The following is a 19,143-nucleotide window of genomic DNA, read 5'->3' on the forward strand; positions in this document are numbered from 1 at the left end:
TGTTGTTGTTGTTGTTTTTGTTTTGTTTTGTTTTGTTTTACTCGCATCTTTATTCGAAACAGGCTGATTTTATTTCGCTGATGAAATGAAAAAGATTTAAAATTTAAAAGTTTTATCGCAAATAACACAAGCAGATGTTGAAGATTAGATACCGCCTACACATTCACATTTAGGTATTAAAACAATAAACCCATAATGTTGATATCTTTTTAAACTAAACTGCATATTTCATTAGGCAAGCCACCTTTGAGTGTTCGTTTTGACAGACCAAGACCAATTTATACAGTAAACTACAAAAGTAATCAACACTACAAGCTCCATCTTCTCTCCAGCAAGGCTCACCCTGAATATTTTGTAAACAAGACTGTGATTAGCCTTGTGTAACATGTTGTTTATTCTATAACACCGCCTCAGATATGTTGTATATGTGAGGCAGCTGGACAAGGACCAAGTTAGAACAAGTGCTTGAATCCAAGTGTAGCACTTCCTGTGCGTAAAGTGACGTAACGATCATGCGCACTCGATACAAAGAAATGCTGCCCTGGAAGAAAAAGAGCTTACAAAGGGGAACTAATTGCTTTGAGCTGTATTGAAGTATACGGTGCGCCCAAAAATGAAAGGAAGGGGAAGCGAAGGAGGAAGAGGAAAGGGCGCAAGCTCCAGAAGCTTCTGCAGGCAGACAAGGGACATAAGGCAAGCGAGGCGGCAAGCTCTTTCATCGCCTCTCAAGCCTCCACGTTTCGCCAGGCAACAAACATCAAAGCCAAGGGGTAAAACCTTGAGTGAATGATGAAGGAGTGTTAGTGTCGTCAGACAAGTATGCGGGGAGTATGCTGCAATAAATATGTGTACACGCAAAACACATCAGGCAGGAAAAAAGGGTTCATGTCGCACCTTTATGTGCTTGGCGGGTTCGGCGCTGATTGTGTGTGCGTGAGTCTGTGTGTGTGTGTGTGAGTCGATGTGTGTGTGTGTGTGTGAGAGAGAGAGAGAGAGTCGGTGTGTTTGTGTGTGTGTGCCAAATATGCTGCTGCCTGACTCTAGACGACTTCACTTCCACAATCCCCACCCCGACTCCACCGTTTGGTGGGTTGTCTTTAGAGCATCCACAAACACTGGTGTAAAAGCCGGTAAATGAAAATTTCTTAGTTTAACTCTTCCCTCCCTCTCTCTCTCTTAAAGTCACCCACTCTCCCCTTTTCTCTTTTACTGTCTCTCCCCCTCCCTTCCTCTCGCGCGTGCGCATGCTTGAATACATCCATCTCTTCGTCTGTTCCTCAAGTGTCTGCTTTCCTGAATCCACCTCCCCAATCCATGTCCGCGTCGCTTTCTTTCCTTCTCTCTTTCTTTGAGGTATTTCTTCTCGATTTGACTGGACTGTCGTCTATCAGTGTATTTATGTATTTACATCTCCATCTTTCCTTCCCTATGTCCGATCAAAGAAGACAAAGAAAGTTTTTAAAAATTTGCGAAAACAATCAAGCAGGCAAACGGACATGCACGTCCACTTCTCGCGCATTCAGACGCTGCCTGTTGCGCAGTTAACGACCCGCTAAACATGGCCGACGTCGTCGATGGTCGAGCAGACGGCCGCCATCATTTCCGGAAGTCGTAAAGACTGAGAGCGTTACGATGACCCCGACCAGATGCGGTCCTTGCCTGATGCAGCGACAATCGAACTGCGACGCCGCGTTTGTCGATGACTTGGATCGTCAGAAATCCTGCCGCTCGCGATGTCACAAGCGAAACAAAAAACAATTTCACGGCTCAGTGGCTTTAATTGGCCGGCCTGCTGGCTGCATCCTTCACGACGTTTTCCCTGCCGGAGTCTTGACTGTGGAACAACGATCGGTGCAAAGTACTTTCGGAAGTCATGCACCTTGTCGACCACCATAGGCCTCTGCTTGTAAAATATTTGTACTCTGTCTGTGAGTGGAATTGCGGGATTGAATGTAGTCAATGGAATATTTTATAATATATATATGTGTGTGTTCGCTTCTTGAAGTAGTATATTTAAATTTATTACACTTCCGCTTCCTTCTTCTCGTGCACACTCTGTTACCCAGGAACATTTCTAAACTTCATTTATGTTGCTTTAAGTTCAGGTGAATGCCATTCCATAGTTATCCGTTATAATCTTTACATTCTTGCGAAGGAGTTTAAATTACAAAGCATACTGTATATATATAGGTGATATTGTGCGTGTGTGTGAGGGGGAAGGGAGTCTATGTCTGTACATGTATTGGTCGAAATATGACATGTGGTTGGCTCAAAGACGATGACACATAATATTGACTGTTTCTAGTAAAAGTAATTGGGTTTAGATTGCTGGAAATTGTGTCTTTTGTTTATCCCAATATTTTGTATTTTGATATTGATGGGTCAACAATGGCTTAGTATGCAGGCAAATGTAAATTTATAAAAGTGATTTCCTCAGTCTAGTTGGAAAAAAAAAATGGAGGACTGGATGCGGTTTAGCCAACTGGCCAGCGGGACCCTACATTGTAGTTTCTGGTCTTGGAGAAGCCACGGGCAGCTGGCAATTTGCGGAAAGCCAAAGTTGCAATGTAAAGAGAGGTCTTGCTTGTGTATTTGAGAAATCAGGGTGGTACCGAGCACTGGCTTCGTTTGTGTGCGAGGAGTTTAAAAGTTCTGCTTCCATTTCAACTAAATTCCACGCAAACTTCGCAGAAGGACATGCGCTTGGTTTTTTTTTTTTTTTCAAGAACATTCTTATATTTTGCACACACATAACTCGCTACAACTGTCATATCGAGCAAATATTTGCCACATTTACTCTTGATTTGTAACCTCATCTTTCGTCGCGCCAGTATTTTTTAGTTTGCTCCAGTTCTCTGGTTTGAAACACACAATCTCCAAATCCCAAATGCAATCATTCTTAAAAACCAGACTTATGCGGGTGAAAGAGCGGTCACGCTGGGTAGAGTAGTTGTACCGCCCCAAAAGATGCATTTTGAACACGAATATCAGTGTCTATCATTTAAGCCTAACTTGTTGCTACCCTGGCCTTTAGAATATGTGATTATGCGAATATGTGACTATGTTCGTTAATGTTCGCACGACGGACACTGGCTAAAGAGTGTCACATATATAAGATACAATATAAATAAAAACTACAGTCTGCTTCAGCTTCTTTTCCTTCTTACTTCTATGACCCCCAAACACTGCATTTCCAACAGGCATCTCCATAGTAATGAATGAATTAATTTCCTGAAAGGAATTAATACAGATGTTTGTTTTGTATTTTACTACTGCAGATGCTTGTCTCCGGTCCGTTTCCAGAATTAGCACGAAAACCTTTGGTGGCTAAAGTTTGCTCATTCAGCGCTCAGAGCATAACACTAATGGTATGAGCGTTATGCAAATATATTATGATTTTATTTTATGTATACAAAGGTAGCGCTCACGTCTTCCACCATTATGCATACGAATAGGTAAGTAATACATCCAAAAAATTCTCATTTAGATTGGGTCTTTATTTTAACACCACCTAAAAGAGGATTTCGTTCAACAATGTCAATACCCTGTTCTTCTTCTTTCTAATGTGCTTACGAAATCCTTTTCCACAAGATGACCCATACATTGTCACTAGGAGCGTAATGACATTTGACAAAAAATAATAAGTACAAATTGTAATCAGGTATTAAATATCAAAACAATCTAAAGGATTCCAAAAGAATTACATAAAAAGAAGGAAAAAGCACTCGGGTAGGCAGAAAAACATGTGATTTTCACAGTCTAAAACATTTTAATACAAGTTACGATACTAATAATCAGTTCTCGGGTATCGAGTCGTTTATGAAACAAGTAAAGGTAAGCACTAAGTTACTGTATCAAGAGTAAAATTAAAAAAACAAAACAAAAACAGCAATGACTGTATACAGGTTCTCTTTCAACGTTCCTCATCCATAGAAAATTATTTTTGATTTTAATTTTTAATTTTTTTTGTGAGATGTTGATAACATACCACTCGGCCCCCTCCCCTCTCTCTCTCTCTCTCGCACGCGCACACACACATGCAGACACATGGCAAAACTGAACAAAGTTTCTAACACAGCCTAAACTTTAACGGTATTCTCAAATTAAAAATAAAAAATCACGATTGTCTTTGCTTGACAATAAGATATCTTCGACATTTTGGCAGGTACATTTATTGTTAAAATACAGGCGGCTCCCTACTGATGCGTTTTTAAACTGAATAAATTTTAAAGGATTTTTTTTAACCGTTTAGTAAACGGAGGGGATGTCCCGACTGGAGGTTTCTACGAACTGCCGTGGGTCAGTTTCTTCTCGTTATCGCCAACTAGGAGGTGAAAATAGTGTGAAAATAACAAGTAAAAAATGCTACCGGACGTAAACAATCAGCTTGTAATTGTTGGCCACTCCTCGTTCTCTGCCAGTGAGTCTTCCGCTGTGATGTACTTTTCAGAAAGTGTCAGTTGTTGTTCAGTACACATAAGGCGGGATTAAAATTTTGCACAAGATGCAAGCAGTTCCAATAACCCAATGCAAGCTCGCAAAGCTCACCCTAAAATAAAATTTGAAAGTGCTTGCTCGATGTGCACTGTTTTCTTGCTGGCAGGACTTGATAGCCCTTGTACTCTGCTCTTCATTGTGTTGCCCGCTTAAAAATTTATTCAAAACAACTTCCAGCCCAGTGCTCAAACCAACCTTTCCCCATCTCGTTTTGACTGCGGGATCTCGCACTTTTATGTTAGATAGTTCTCTCCGTGTGTCTTTGTTGATATGCTTTGGTCTATGTATGCCTCCTTTTTAGGTCTGTATTTCTAAATTTCAGTATTTTGTCTTTGTGCAGTCCATATTTCCTACCTTAAAATGGGGATCTATGCTATATGTTATTATTATTATTATTATTATTATTATTATTATTATTATTATTATTATTACAACATCGGCAACAGAAAGAAAATAGTGTCGTTTGTTATAAATCTTACAGAACGGTCCGTTTTGTAAAGTCCTGGACTTCGGCTTCTGTTCTGTTTCATACATCAAGCCCCTGGATACGAATAAAGACACATTAGGAATCAGTGGTAAAACTTATGAACAAATACTTCAGCGAATCGACGGAACGAAAGGTGTCAAACTCTGACTATTATTAAGCATTAAGCGAATTTTCGGAAAGTCCACCGTCCTCTGAAGCTCATCTTTCGCCTAAATGTTAATAAGAGAGAAAAGAGTGAAACATCAGCAACAGCGGGTAGGATGATATCGTGTGCCCCTTTCCTACCCCTTCTCCTCACACCAGACCTCCTCCCGTCACCCTCAATGCACACACCGGTCCGCGTCGGCGATGATGCCGAGCTTGTCGTAGATCCAAGGGAGGTAACTGCTGACTCGCGTGAAGCCTGTGTAGCACTTGTCGGAGTTGCAGGCCCTGCTTTTGGTGGTCTCCTTGGGGTTCGTGTCGAATTCATCCGAGTGGCCGAAGCTGACCAGACCCTCCAGGACCCAGGTGTTCTCCACTGCGGGTAGTAGACATTACTGTTAGGTTTACATGTGTATACGTGCATGCGTTGAATGCGTACCTACTGAACAGTCGTGAAAGGATAACATCAGTATTTCACACGAGTATTTTTCACTGCATGAAGCAGGTATGGTTGTTAGGTTTACACACAGACGACAGGGATATGATATTGAAGTTCAATAAAGGGTTATATTAAATATTTTACAGCCATGATCGCGCGCGCGCACACACATACACATGCACACAATCTGTATGCAAGCACACACTCTAAAGAAATAATTAAGACAAGGAGCAGTAGTATGTAGGCAAGCCAAGTGAACAAGGCAAAGAGGTAGAGAGACAACCGCCTTATCAGCACACAACACAGTGAGAAAAAAGTGAACAGAACAGGGTGTACCTTGAACGACAAACGGGCTACCCGAATCGCCTTCCACTGCATTCTGTGTACTGTCATCACTAATAGAGCAGAAGGTGTCTTGACTGAGTCTGTCTGCCATTGTATAACCTGCAAAACATCCGGAATAATTATTGTCACAGATGAATCTGATGAAAATTTCTGGTTATTTCAGTTGCCAGCATCTATCTAAGAATCATTTACCCACAGCCTACAACTACTCGATCCGCACATCCGCCGAATCCACCCATTTATTGTTTCACCACATCCTTCTGCGCTGTTATATCGAGCTGCCCCGAATAGTCCTCTGCTATAAATAAAGTATTATCTTATCTTTCCATTTGTATAACGATGTCCACCCACCCTCCTCATCATTAAGGGTGGGCACCTTAACAGAAGCTCACCCTGTTGGATGAAATAATCTCGGCACGGTTCGCCTTCAATGACAGTCATGTTCAGTTCTTGAAGTTCAGGGAATAGTCCCTCTCCCATCCTGCCCCACCCGGTCACTATTCCCCGTGTGCCAGAAGAAAAACGCTTCTGGGTGCATTCGGTTGAAGTGGGGAGGCACACCAGCCCCACCCGCTTGGACATAAGGGCGACGGCGCTGAGCTCCAGCAGAGCGAGGTCGTGTGTGTAGTCACGTGGATTGTAGTCGTCGTGGACGTGGATCTTCTGAATGACCTGCAAGAAGACGACTTTCAGTCCATCTCATGTTCTTACAGGTCATGCAGGTCGCATCAGGCAATAAGTGCAATGTCTAACGACAGATCGCGGTTTCACTTCATTGCCTCACGCAAAAATCTAATAAGTTTACAAGGTGGGCGACCTTACATTTATCGGCACACTAATAAATCAAACGGAAACAGAATTGCTGTTTAAAGCCTCAATCTGCTACTTGCTGTCAATTTTGTGACAAATGTTATGCAAAGTTTAATACTGCCGTGTAAACATTTGCCAAACATGGTCACAGATTTGATGATGTTTTTAATTAAGTAGGACCTTTAGGAAAATAACCTCTGTAAAGTTTTCAATAGTGTTGACATCGTTTTACCGTACATAAAATAAGCGTGAAGTACAGAAAAAATATATTAACTAATATTTTCACACAGTATACAGATATACCTGTGCATTTTGTCGGAACTCGTCCATTTTTGTAGCACCGTAAACCACTCTCACAGCACGCGGTGACTTGGGCTGCGTGAAAAGCAAGTGTAAATCATGGTGTGACCAACGCAGATATCGCCCGGGCAAAAACTTTCTCTTTTCCTTCCTTTCTTGTCAACTAGTACTATCCTGTGACTCCCCCCCCCACACACACACACACACATACACACACAGACATACATCCTAATGCACGCAAGCACGTACACACGCTTGCGCGCGCACACACATCTTACCGTGGTGCTGTTGACCTCAGTCACGCAGTGTGCAGCGGTGATGACCCACTTATCCGACACCAGCGCAGCACCACAAACGGTTCTGTCTCCCTCTTGGATGGCCGCTTGCCACGGCCACTCGTTTACCTTGGTACTGTGTCCACCCTGCACGCGAGGCTTTTTGTCTGGAAAGCGCTGACCGCACCCTGAGACACAGTCAATCGTACCCTTAGCTTTGTGATTAGACATTGCTCTTTTGTGATAATTAAACTGAACTGCCGGGTCGCACTTAATCGTATTGTATAAAAAAAATAAACAAATTAACAAAGAAAGATGAAGCAAGAAAAACGAAAAAAAAAAAACCAAAAAAGAAAGACAAATGAACAACAAAGTGCAAGGAAAAGAAAAAGTAAAAATAAGTTTTAAAATAAGAAGAAAAGAAATGAATCAATAAGGACATGATGAAAGAAAATGAAGAATAAGGAGATGAAAAAATCCGTCACTGCAGCCTGTAGATCGGTTAACATTAAGAAAAGACAGTCTGCTTCCGCGGATGTGTAGTGTATAGTCCTACGAGGTTTCAACATCCTTGGAGCTATTTCCTTCAGCGTACACAAAGCGTTTGGTTCTTTTGAAACCTCATAAAAATACCTAATTTCAAAAAAGAAAGACGTACTTATTCCACCCCAGCCTCTGATGGTCAGTACTGACAAAGAAAGCCTTTTTAGGGATCAAAAATAAATGTGAAAGGTTTGGTGACTGCACTCACTGGGGCGACATGAAGGCACCTGTATCGGCCCTTTGTCTGGCAAACACTGGGCTCGGAACGACTCCTTCAGCTCGTACCTCTCCTCGTCTTCACAGTAAAACTCGATGACTGTCTGGTCCAGCACCAGGCCCTCGGGTATCTCATAGGTTGGGATGTACGTTTCCTGCTTGCACCCGTTCTTCGACTTGCTAGAGCTTCGGGGTACAAAAGAATCAGACACTTCAATCGAAGTTCTTTTATGGGCAATTTCCAGTAATGACTCACCTGAAGCCAAGATTTGTGTGGAAGTCGATATTAAGACAAATAGTGACGAATTGTGTTAAGAAAAGAAATGGTCTATGATGTTAACAAATTATATCAGTGTGCTTCTAGACCTTCTAGGCCTCTTCCATACCACATTTTTTAAGACAATAGTCAAACGTTCACTAAAAACAACTTCGTTTACAAAAAAATTTAATTAAAAATATTATGCTTAATAAGTTATACTTATTTTCTTACCATTATGTATTAACGCAATTCAGTTGCACGCAGTATCTTACTAGTTAAATGCATACTTTTTACACTTAATGTCACTCTTTAACTTTCATTTCCTGTGTACTATTTGACAAGAAACTCAGTGGCTGAATATGTTTTGTATCATAGAAATTATTGTTATTGTTTACTCGGTGTTTTAAAACGCAGTAAAAACGCTCTATTATTATTATTTGTTGTTGACGGTGGTGGGTTTTTTTTACCAACTGTACTGACAATATATTATTGTTGATTTCTACAGTTACCGTTATCCATTTTTTTTCACACGCGACAAGAAGTGGTAATACTATTGGTGATTCTAGTGGCAAGGCTGTTATTGGAATGCAAAACTTAGTGACATACATATTACTTACCAATGCAGGCCTCTGCAGAATTTTAAAGGCTCTCTTATGTGGGTGATGTTGCAAGTTCTTACTGAAATGTTAACAATAAGGACGTCTTACTTAACCAGGAAAATACAAAACTTTAACGAAAGAAAAGATTGAAATAACTTTCTGATAGAAAGTTTTAAAATTGTAAACTCGTTGTAAGAAAGTGATACACCATGTAAGCTGAAAAGAACTCTCTAATCATAAATGGGATGATGTACATGTAACACAGGTATAAGCACAAGAAAATGTTGTGTCTACCTTCCCTCCAACAACGTGCAGTCACCAGAACCCACCTAGGAACAGACACGCACAGACAATCACATGCACGCATGCATCTTCTCTCTCACACAACACATGAAACACAAGCAGTCAGGCCAACAGACTAACAGCTAGACTGACCAACCGATTTCTGAAAAAAAAGGTTTCCTCTTACTTCTTGAACAGGAGGTTTCTGTGCCTGTCAAAGTTCCATTGCACAGACAGATCCGCTCTTCTGGCCCCTGGCGAAAAGATCCTTCCTTGCAGGTATACTTCACCCTGTGCAGCCATACCACTGATCAAGAGTATTTCCCCCTGACAAGTCATCCCTGAGCAACTTTAATAACAATAACAACAATAACCAAGAGCACTTCTTCCTCAACAACCACATGAAAGGTCGATTACTTCCCTTGAACAGAATAGCCACATGATAAACACAGCTCGCGCTTATAGTCATGTCATTTTTGTCAAATAAGAAAAAAAAAAGAACAAAAAAACGAATGAAGAGGAGGACACGCGTCTCATGCAAAAGTATAACAACACCTTTCTCCCTGTAACGGCTTGTTAAAGATGTAATATAATTTATGCTAAACATTTTCAAAGGTCTGATGCAGATAACGACACAGCCATGTTCACATCTGATCTACCTCCCCCAGTCTCATAGCTAATGACCGAAAGAAAAAGGTAAATTTTACATACGTTTGCCCGGGCAGAATCTCACTCCAGTCTGGAGTGATTTCAACATCCTCTGATTTGGTAAGCCGGCAGCGATTTTGACAAGAACCGTGCAGACTAATACACCTGTACATACACAGTTCATCTTACAATATTATAATACAAAATGTGGAGGACAATTCATTCTAGCATGGTGTATGACAGTGTTATCAGCTGTAAAACTGATAGCTGCCATTAAGTGTCCACTATGATGAGAATGTACAAGCTGGTACACATGGACGCATTTGTCCGTGGGACATAAACCAAAACAAGTCAAATACTTAGTCCAAACTGTAAGCAACTCACTGTGGGGCTGGGGGCTCCCAGCGGCCATTTTGTGTGCACGTTACCAGCCCGGAGGACGGGTGTGGCAGGCGTCCACCACCACAGTGAATCTGCACAGTGGCGCCGACGGGCGCAGTGTTCCACTCGCCATCAGAGTTCTCTAAGCTTACATTAGCGTCCTCCAGCTCAAACCTCGCACAGCCAGCCATTTCTGTCACAAAGTAGTTTGTATCCCGTTAGCCCCAATGTTCAGAGAAGGTTCTTAAATACATGCATGGACTGATGGATATTGGTAGTCAAAGCAAAAATGTACGCACTTACAGAAACACACGCACACACACACACACACTTTGACACAACTCACACGCATGCAAATGAATGTCTACTAACCACAGGTGGGAGTCTCTCCCTGCCACCGGCCGTTTTTACAGGTGAAGATAAAGCTGCGTGGCGTAGAAGATGGCTGCTCACATTGAAACACCAGCCGGTCGTCTTCAAAATAACTGCCGCTTACTTGAGAGTGCGCCTCCACCTGCCTGGCACCGTGAAAGATCGGCACCTCAAGGCACCTGGCTCTTGGAACTATAAGTCACAACATTCAAGTAGCATCTTTTACCTCTCCTTTATCCTCCATCTCTGATTATCGTATTATAAATTTCGTTTTGTCTTGCTATCTCCCTTACTCTTCACACTCTTTCAAATCTGACCAGTGTTGTGACCAGTTTCAAACAACTTTCAACATGCAGTATTTACTTACACACCACTGTGTTGCTATGGTGACTAAACATTGCACCTGTTCAAAGACACTTCAGACACTTACTGCATTCGATGATGTCTCCAATCCATTCCCCATTGTTACACCGCAGGATTGCTTGGGATGGTTTGCCTTTCTCAGCCATGAAACCCAAGTCACACTCGTACACCACGTAGCCTGGGGTGTGCTCTTTGACCCTTGCTCCCTCAATGTGGCGAGGCTCCATCGCACACAGCTCTGTGAACCACTTAGTCGGTGAGCAAGCAGGTAAGCAAGGGAAGGAGTGAACAGAAAAAAAGAATGGTGCGGGGGGAGATGGGTAAATGGGTATGTTGGTAAGTAGGTAGAGTTCACTTTTTTCGATACGCACACACAAGCACGAACAAAGAGGGACGGGCAAGCAAAATCAAATACAATACAGAGAAAGACGAACAAGAAAGAACAAACACTGATTTTTCGTAGCAGATACGGATATAGACCCCTGACGGTCACATGGGTAAAACCTATGGATTTTAACTATCAAAGGATTAATTAAGATTCTTTTTTCCTTGAGAAAATCTGTAGTTACTCTTTAAAAACACAGATGTGTGTTGTGTCACTAGATGTCTGTCACAAGAGGAAATTCTAAGTAGATATTAATATTCCAGTCTTCGGTTGAAAATTTAATTAAATTTAAATATTTACATAAAGTAATTTACAAATATTAATAATGCAATTTGTCGAAATAGCTTGAAAACTAAAACAGTGATAGCTATTTGTGTTGTTCCAGACACCAGGCCGATTAGCAGCTGGGATGAGGAATTTTGGGTACGCTGGTCTGACAGACACACATCACACAGATGGAGACGGGACAACAGGAAGAAACAAGGAGAGAGTGAGACTCACAAACATACCGCATGTTGGGAAGGGTTTGTTCCACTGGCCGTTGGGCAGACACCTGCTGACCCGAGTGCCGTTGAGCGTGGCGCCATCTTGGCAAGAGAACTGTGCTTTAAACGTCACCTTGTCCGGGTGCTTGCTCTTGGCGCCTGCAGTAAAGTGACTGTGCGATACTCCCAAGACGACTCACGTTAGAGGAAAGGGGGTTTAAAATAAGCAAAAGTTACAGAACACACACACACCATCCGACAACAAAAGCAAATATAAAAATACCAAGTCTGCAGAACAAAATGGGGCATTGGATGCCAAACTTACGCCGTTTCCTGCTTATTATTGCAATGTTCATCGGTGGTTTAATTTCCGGGAGACGGCACGGAAGTTCTGGAACAAGGAAAGGTAGACGAAACATAGTATGGAGGGTTATTTGATTTTGCTGACCAGTATATACACTATAGTCGTCAAGCAAACAGTAAATAATAAATAAAACCCGACAGGCACCACACAACTTCCAGCTGAAATAAACGAGAACAATGTCAAAGATAGAGAGTGGAAAAGCGATGTAAAACACACGTACACACATATTCTCTCTCACACACACACACACACACACGCACACCTCGGGAGAAGAGACAAAAAAAAAAAAAAAAAAAAAAAGAGAAAAGCGACAAATAATAGCAGAGGATCGAAGGGATGACAAAGAAAGTTAACAGAGGTTTTCTGGTTTCCTCTTTAGCTCCTCGAACTCCTCCCCGACCCGCCTAGCTTGTCACAAGACTGACCGTCCTGGCAGTTGTTTCCATAGCGGCCTGGGTGGCACTCGGCGCAAATGCCGGCCGGGTTGTTGGCCTGACATCTCAGGCAGTCTTTAAGCCTCTTGCAGACTTGCTGCTTGGGACAAGGCTCACATGTAGCTCCCCATTGTGTGTATACGCGACACCTACGCGAATAATAACACAAAGTTGATGATTATAATGACGACGACGACTCATCTATCCAATTTATAATTGTTACGTAATACATACATTCGAAAAAAGTGCACTTGCTAATGTCTTAATATTTTCTACAAAAGAAAAGAAAGACAGACTGAGCGACAGAAAGTAAAAACCAACAAACAACTGCCAGAACAGATAGATAATCCGCTATTTACTCTTTCGAAAGTTAGTTTAGGTTAGTTTATTCCTTGTTGCTCCTTTGAGGAGCATGGGGCCGCAACACCACCTCGCCAGCGGACCCGGTATAGGGCAGCCCCCTTCAGTAGGGCCCATGTGGTTCCAATGTCCTTTGCCTCGCTCTCTACTGTTCTTTTCCAAGTCTGCTTCGGTCTCCCAACTCTCCTCTTTCCCCTGAGGGTTCCAGTCAAGTGCCTGCCTGGCAATGGTGTCAGCTGGTTTGCGCAGGGTGTCCTATCCAGCTCCATTTGGGCTTTTTCATGTCTTAGCTAGTGGCATTCTGGTTGGTTCTTTTCCACAGGCTGCTGTTGGAGATCTTTTCAGGCCATCTTATTCCCAGAATATGGCGTAGGCATCGGTTGGTAAAGGTCTGCAGCTTGTTGTTGATTTCAAAAGCTAACCCATGTCAAATACGAAATTAAATTTAAATTTGTTTGCAAGTTAGTGGAAAATTGCGCGCCCATTATTTTATTCAGATCTCTTTGTCAACAAACAAACAAACAAAAAAAAATGTGGACTGACCATAATTCTGACCTCTGTCGTCAAATGAGATACCTAACAAGGCTTTGCCAGGTCAGCAAGCCTGTTTTTGTGCCATAGCAAGAAATGAGGTCCTGACTTCTTTTTCAAAACATACAGACAGAACTGTGACCCTTTAAACTATAGGGAAATAATCCTCGTTTGAAACAGGAAATTAGAATTTAAGCTCGGGGAAACAAATAATATAAAATGAGTTGAAGCGGATCGATGTGTATTAAAAAAACCGGTACGACTAAAGTCAGCTATCAAAAAAATGACTTTGATGGCCTGGAGACCTACTGTCGTGCCTGGACCACAGAAGTCGCCATGTCCGTCCCACAGTGACAAACAACGTTTTCTTGGGGGCAAAGTTTACTTCCGAGTTGGTCAAGCATGACATCTGCATCCGTGCGTCGTTTTCTTAAGACAAAGGAACTGTTACTTGTCCCAACCGAATTCAAAAGGCCGACAAGCACAACTCCTGCAACATAAACGAGTTTTATAATTATAAGTTTGGAGAAAATAGATTACACAATAAACAACATAGCAAATAGTAGCATGATACAGGTTGTGGTGGTGACGATGAACGAAACAACGAAAAAGGTATTCATGGCGTTGGGGGTAGAGATATTATACAAACTTTTGTAAAGTAAATATTAATATATAGCCAGTTTCGATGAAGTCATCTTCATCATGGGCACTTAATAAGTCTCGGTTTCAAACTCAGCCGTACTTCGCATGCGCACTTCTTTGATTTTGCATTCGGAAAGAAGAATGAATCAATGAAAACGCTGTGAACAAGTCTACGCTGATTCCACCATTTATACTGGAGATTGCACAATGCTAATTAAAAAAATCAATCAGAAACTACGTTTCTTAAATCTCAAGCAAGCTGCCTCAGCACGAAGTAAGAAACCATTTCAAAGATTGAGGGAAGTCAGCTGCCCTTAAGGCATGTACGTTGTATTCTCGGATTCCCCAGTTGAAATGACGATGATCTAACAAGTTATCTCAAATATCGTTTGACGCTTTTCCTATGATGATAAAAAAAAATAAAATAAAATAAACATAGTGCTGTGTGAGAAATCTTGAAGCGCAGTATATTTGTTGTCCAGATGTTTGCTGCAAGCGTCCTTTGCTTCTCGTACAGCTAAATCACCGGCATCTGGTTCAGAACTAAACACGGCTGCTGCAACGCAGGCCCCACCACTCCCTGCATCCTACAAGATAAAGGCGCCATGAGGCACACCTTTTTGGTCCTGTATGAGCATTAACCCTTTGAGGACCAAGGAACATATTTGTGCCATACTTTAGAGCAGCCAAATTTGTATGCAACCATTTAGTATGTCTCTGACTTTATATAAATAAGGCTGGTTTATATATATATATGCATTAGTATACATGTATTAGTATACATATATATGCTTCATTGTCAGATTGAGAGGAATTTTCAATTTGAAGACCACCCGCAAAAGTAAAATTTGTGGGTTTTTGTTGTTGTTGTTTTTTGTTTTACAAAACAAATTTTTGTGCTGGTTTTTGAAAGTTCTTTGATCTTTTGCTGTGGGACATTTATGTTCCTATGGGCCATAAGAAACCCAACTTTTATGCTGCGCCTTTATCCTTCGTGTTTTAGAAATAGATGCAACAATGACCGAAATGAAGAACCCAAAGCATTTGAGATATTTCAAAAATCCTGTGATTTTTCTGGCTTGATAACTCTTGTTGATGAGCAAAGTACATGTAGAAGAATAAAATTCCTTTCCAAACAGATGCGCTAGAAATCCGTGCATTCTTGAGAATGAATTTTGTAATAGAATATCATGTGGTTCCATCCTTGAAGGACTATTAGTCCACTGAACCTGATCACCAGGTGTCATATGTTGCTAATGTGATGCCTCAGAATTGCTTTAAAATAGTTTTAAGTAATACCTTACACTCTGGAAACTACGAAGAGATGCTTCTGAGAACAGATCCCTTCAGTCGATGCTTTCAAAATTTACGAAACCCAAGCAAACAACAATCAGTTCATGAACACTTGACAAAATTCAATGGCTACAACACAATGAAGCGATAAATTAAAAACCCAATAAAATAGGAATTTAAGATGTGGTACATGCGTGATTCGAAGACCAGTTACTTGTATCAATTCTACTTGTTCAAAGGGAAGAAAACTTAAACTGAATATGGACTAGGAAAGGAAGTGGTAGTTATGCTAACTAAACCACTTGAGCATTGGTGTTGTGAGGTTTACATTTATATCTTATTCAATTCATCATTGCTTCAAATAAAGTCACAGGAAAAGTAACTATGCCTGTGCGAAACTATGTGTGGTGATAAGAAAACCATGCCAAATTTTTTTTATGAAAGACAGTGATATGAAACATGCAGAAAGCTTCATGTTGTCAGCAAATGATATTACCTGTGTGAAGTGGATGAACAACAGATCTGTTGTGCCTTGTCCAGAAATTGTCGTTGCCTACAACAAATTTATGGGTGGCATCGATCTAGATACAGACCGCAAAAAGGTACTGCCCTAGAAAGGGGAACATCAAATAAACCCTGTGTCGCCAGTTGTTTTGAAACATGAAAATGCACTGTCTCAGCATTACCACTGTTAAAAAAATTCTGCTCCAGCACGACGGATTTAGATGAGTTACCCTGGTATTTCCACACCCTGAGCATCCAGACCTTATGACAGCCACTGTCAGTGTTCACCCACGTGTTTGTACGTGCACTGCATGAACGAACGCACAGAACGAGTACAGAAACAGTACTTCAGCAATCAGCATAGTAACTTAAGAGATAGCGCAGAACTTTAAGAGCTACCAATCCACATATCCATCTAGTTATCCATTTCCCATTTCTCATCATCATTGTGTTTTAGTGTCGCCATCATATTTACGCACGTGCAGACCGACAGATAAAGTCTGTTTCAGAGTCAGCTGCAAACATTACACCTCTTTCAACGGCCTCTACAATACGAAAAAACACCCTGTTATTGACATGTGACCTGTTTTTGTAAGCAACTTCACTCACAATTGTTAAGCGGTGGAACAGGATATGAAAGGTAATCACCTTATCCTCCACCCTTACTGTCACCTCCCTCAGCTATGTCCCTGAACGCAGGCCGGAACTATACACCGTGGTATGCAGGGGGTCCCGTTAGTCAATCGGTCTGAAACAGCCCTCCATAACAATCGCAAACGCGGCAGTAGGTTTTTTTTTTTTCTTCTCCCAATAAGCTGGTGTGCTGGTGGACAACATCAAAATTAAGCCCTTTAAACGCCTTCTACAATAAAAAAAAGTATTATTGACATCTGACCCTGTGTTGCAAGCAACTGCATTCAAAATTGTTAAGCAATCGTGGGAACAGGATGCGAAAGGTGATTTACCCCACCCTCCACACTTTCCACCAGCTCCCCCAACTACGTCGCTGAACGCAGGCCGGAAACGGTTCACTGTGTCAAACATCAGGGGTGGTAGGCAGTGCGCCCCGTTAGCTAATCGGTCCAATAGACCCTTTGTGCCAATAGTTATCCCAATGGGTTGGTACGCAGGCGGACAACTCTGACCGGCGCACCTGTATGTTGACGTGTGTGGGCGCGTTATATTATCTCAGGTAATATATTCATTACTAACCCCAGTCTAGATTTACATGCTAGCATGAGTTGCACTTAAAACAATTCAACAGCACAACAAATAGATACTACTCGAATGATAGTCATCGACGATAAACAGATGAACGGAATGTACATAAATTTTTAAAATCTATTTATATAGGGGTAGGGAACTTTTTTTCTACCAAGCGCCATTTGGATATTTCTAACATCATTCGTGAGCCATACAACATTATCAGCTTAAAAAAAAGTAAGCCTGTTATATTTGATCAAGTAGCTGTTTCGCCACAGCGTGCTAACATTTTTGCACTGTCCTCCGAATCACCGGCATACAGGCAGACAAAAGGGTGGGTCATGTACTCGTCTGTGTCCTGTCTATCCCGAAATGGACGTTCCTTGATTGTCCCTCAAAATGTACGTTATTATTATTACAGTATCATCATCATCATCATCATCATCATCATCATCATCATCATCATCATCATCATCACTAAATACAAATTTATTTTGTTACGGAAAAGTCTCCTACATTTATTGAATTTCGAGACCCACTCGCGGTTGCCTTGGCACGGCCAATTCAGATTATTTCCCGAACCTCATACAAATTCGGAGGAAGTGGAAAGAAACTCCCTAGTGAAATTTTTTGATAACTTTATCAATTATTTATCTATTATAGTGGAACAAGTTTTAAAGTGAACAGAAGAGAAGTAACACTTGTCTGCAGTGTTAAAATTCTACAAAGGCACAAGCGCTATCAGTTTTTGCAATCGTCTGAAAATATCCTTCATTGACTTCAGCAGGAACTCAGGCGGTGTGTTAGCCAGAACATACAGAATGCGATTCTCCAAATGAGCCAGTTTTTGGAAGTGCGATAATGGGCCTTTTTCCTAAGAGAGTTGGCGAAAGAAGAAAAACGGATTTGGCAGGGAACAACAACCATCACCGTGATGGGATATATGATATAATGAGAGAACTAAATATTCTCTAAGTGCGGGTAAAGTGTGTAAGGGTGCGTGTCTGAATGCGTGCGTGCGATCGAGCACATACGTAGTGTAATTAGGGCGAACGGGTGCAGAAATAAAAAGAAAGATACAAGACGGAGAGGGAGATGGAGGAAGGTAATGATAACGACAAAGAACCCAGTTCAGCCGATTTCACACACCCCTCCAGCCCCATTCGATACCAGACTAACTCACGTTTTTAAACAAGACTTTCTTTGTGTGTGTGTTAATAAAATGCTGCCTTTAACAGCTGGCAAGTGGCTGGCAGGTAATCAGCCAACAAGGATTGCACGACCTTACCAGCGCGCTTTCACGTGCAGGTCGTTCTCGTACCCTCTACCATCCATCCACCCCGCCAGCACGCACTGACACGCAGACGCACACACGTATGTTTGACACACCGGACACTTGGTCGGCTGACTACAGAAACGCCCGCATGATAAACCGAGAAGAATTTCTATAGCAAAGTCTTAATATCCATAATTACCATGAAACAGAAGCTATAATTCCTTTTGAATTTCTATCAACGCCAAGACAGTTCGGCATCCACCCGTCTTACTACATCGTTCGTTACATCAAATACTAAGGTAAATACACCTACAATGGGCTACTAGACAAGGAATCAGGCTCTAGCCATATTAGACGCTGGCAACTTACCCAACATAACAGCGCGCTTGGTGGTGGCCATGTTTTTGCGCGGGCTCTGACATCCCCTTGGTGGAAAAGAAAGGCGCAGGCTGACTAGGTCTGGTGCCTCACACTGTGCCCTGCTCCATGAAGTGCTGTCAGATGTGATAATTTCGGACGAGGGTTTTTCCCCCACGTCGCTCTCAGCTTCTGGGAAACAGGATCGCTAGGTGGGGAAAAAAAAAGTTTGTTGTCGTCTGCTCCGGTTGTCTTGTGACGATGAAGTGGTCTCCCTTCAACCCTGAAATTACGATACAGATTGTGATTAACAATAATTCCCTTCTTCAAATAATTTACCTCTTACACA

At 41.7% G+C, this 19,143-nt stretch overlaps 1 protein-coding gene across 1 annotated transcript; it reads right to left on the reverse strand.

Moving 5' to 3' along the window:
- Positions 1 to 3,476: 3,476 nt before the first annotated feature.
- Positions 3,477 to 19,047, reverse strand: LOC112571471 (limulus clotting factor C-like). The gene is made up of 17 exons (XM_025250454.1): positions 18,807 to 19,047; positions 13,829 to 14,009; positions 12,620 to 12,777; positions 12,156 to 12,221; positions 11,855 to 11,989; positions 11,028 to 11,198; positions 10,598 to 10,789; positions 10,229 to 10,418; positions 9,908 to 10,009; positions 9,384 to 9,487; positions 8,933 to 8,993; positions 8,049 to 8,242; positions 7,301 to 7,485; positions 7,026 to 7,097; positions 6,305 to 6,584; positions 5,904 to 6,011; positions 3,477 to 5,504 (listed from the first exon to the last, which is right to left on the reverse strand). The coding sequence occupies exons 1-17, from the start codon at positions 18,835 to 18,837 to the stop codon at positions 5,305 to 5,307; spliced, it is 2,430 nt and encodes an 809-aa protein (XP_025106239.1). The 5' UTR covers positions 18,838 to 19,047; the 3' UTR covers positions 3,477 to 5,304.
- Positions 19,048 to 19,143: the final 96 nt, after the last annotated feature.

This window comes from Pomacea canaliculata, linkage group LG9 (genome assembly GCF_003073045.1).
Source record: "Pomacea canaliculata isolate SZHN2017 linkage group LG9, ASM307304v1, whole genome shotgun sequence".
Lineage (NCBI taxonomy): Eukaryota > Metazoa > Mollusca > Gastropoda > Architaenioglossa > Ampullariidae > Pomacea > Pomacea canaliculata.

Bases quoted from the DNA above. Each gene is read 5' to 3' on its own strand.
- LOC112571471 (XM_025250454.1), bottom strand. From the start codon at position 18,837: ATGGCCACCACCAAGCGCGCTGTTATGTTGG. The intron at 14,010-18,806 runs GTAAGTTGCCAG...TTTATGTTGCAG, and splicing joins CAAGCGCGCTGTTATGTTGG to GAGTTGTGCTTGTCGGCCTT. The intron at 10,790-11,027 runs GTAAGTGTCTGA...TGTGACTTATAG, and splicing joins TGGAGACATCATCGAATGCA to TTCCAAGAGCCAGGTGCCTT.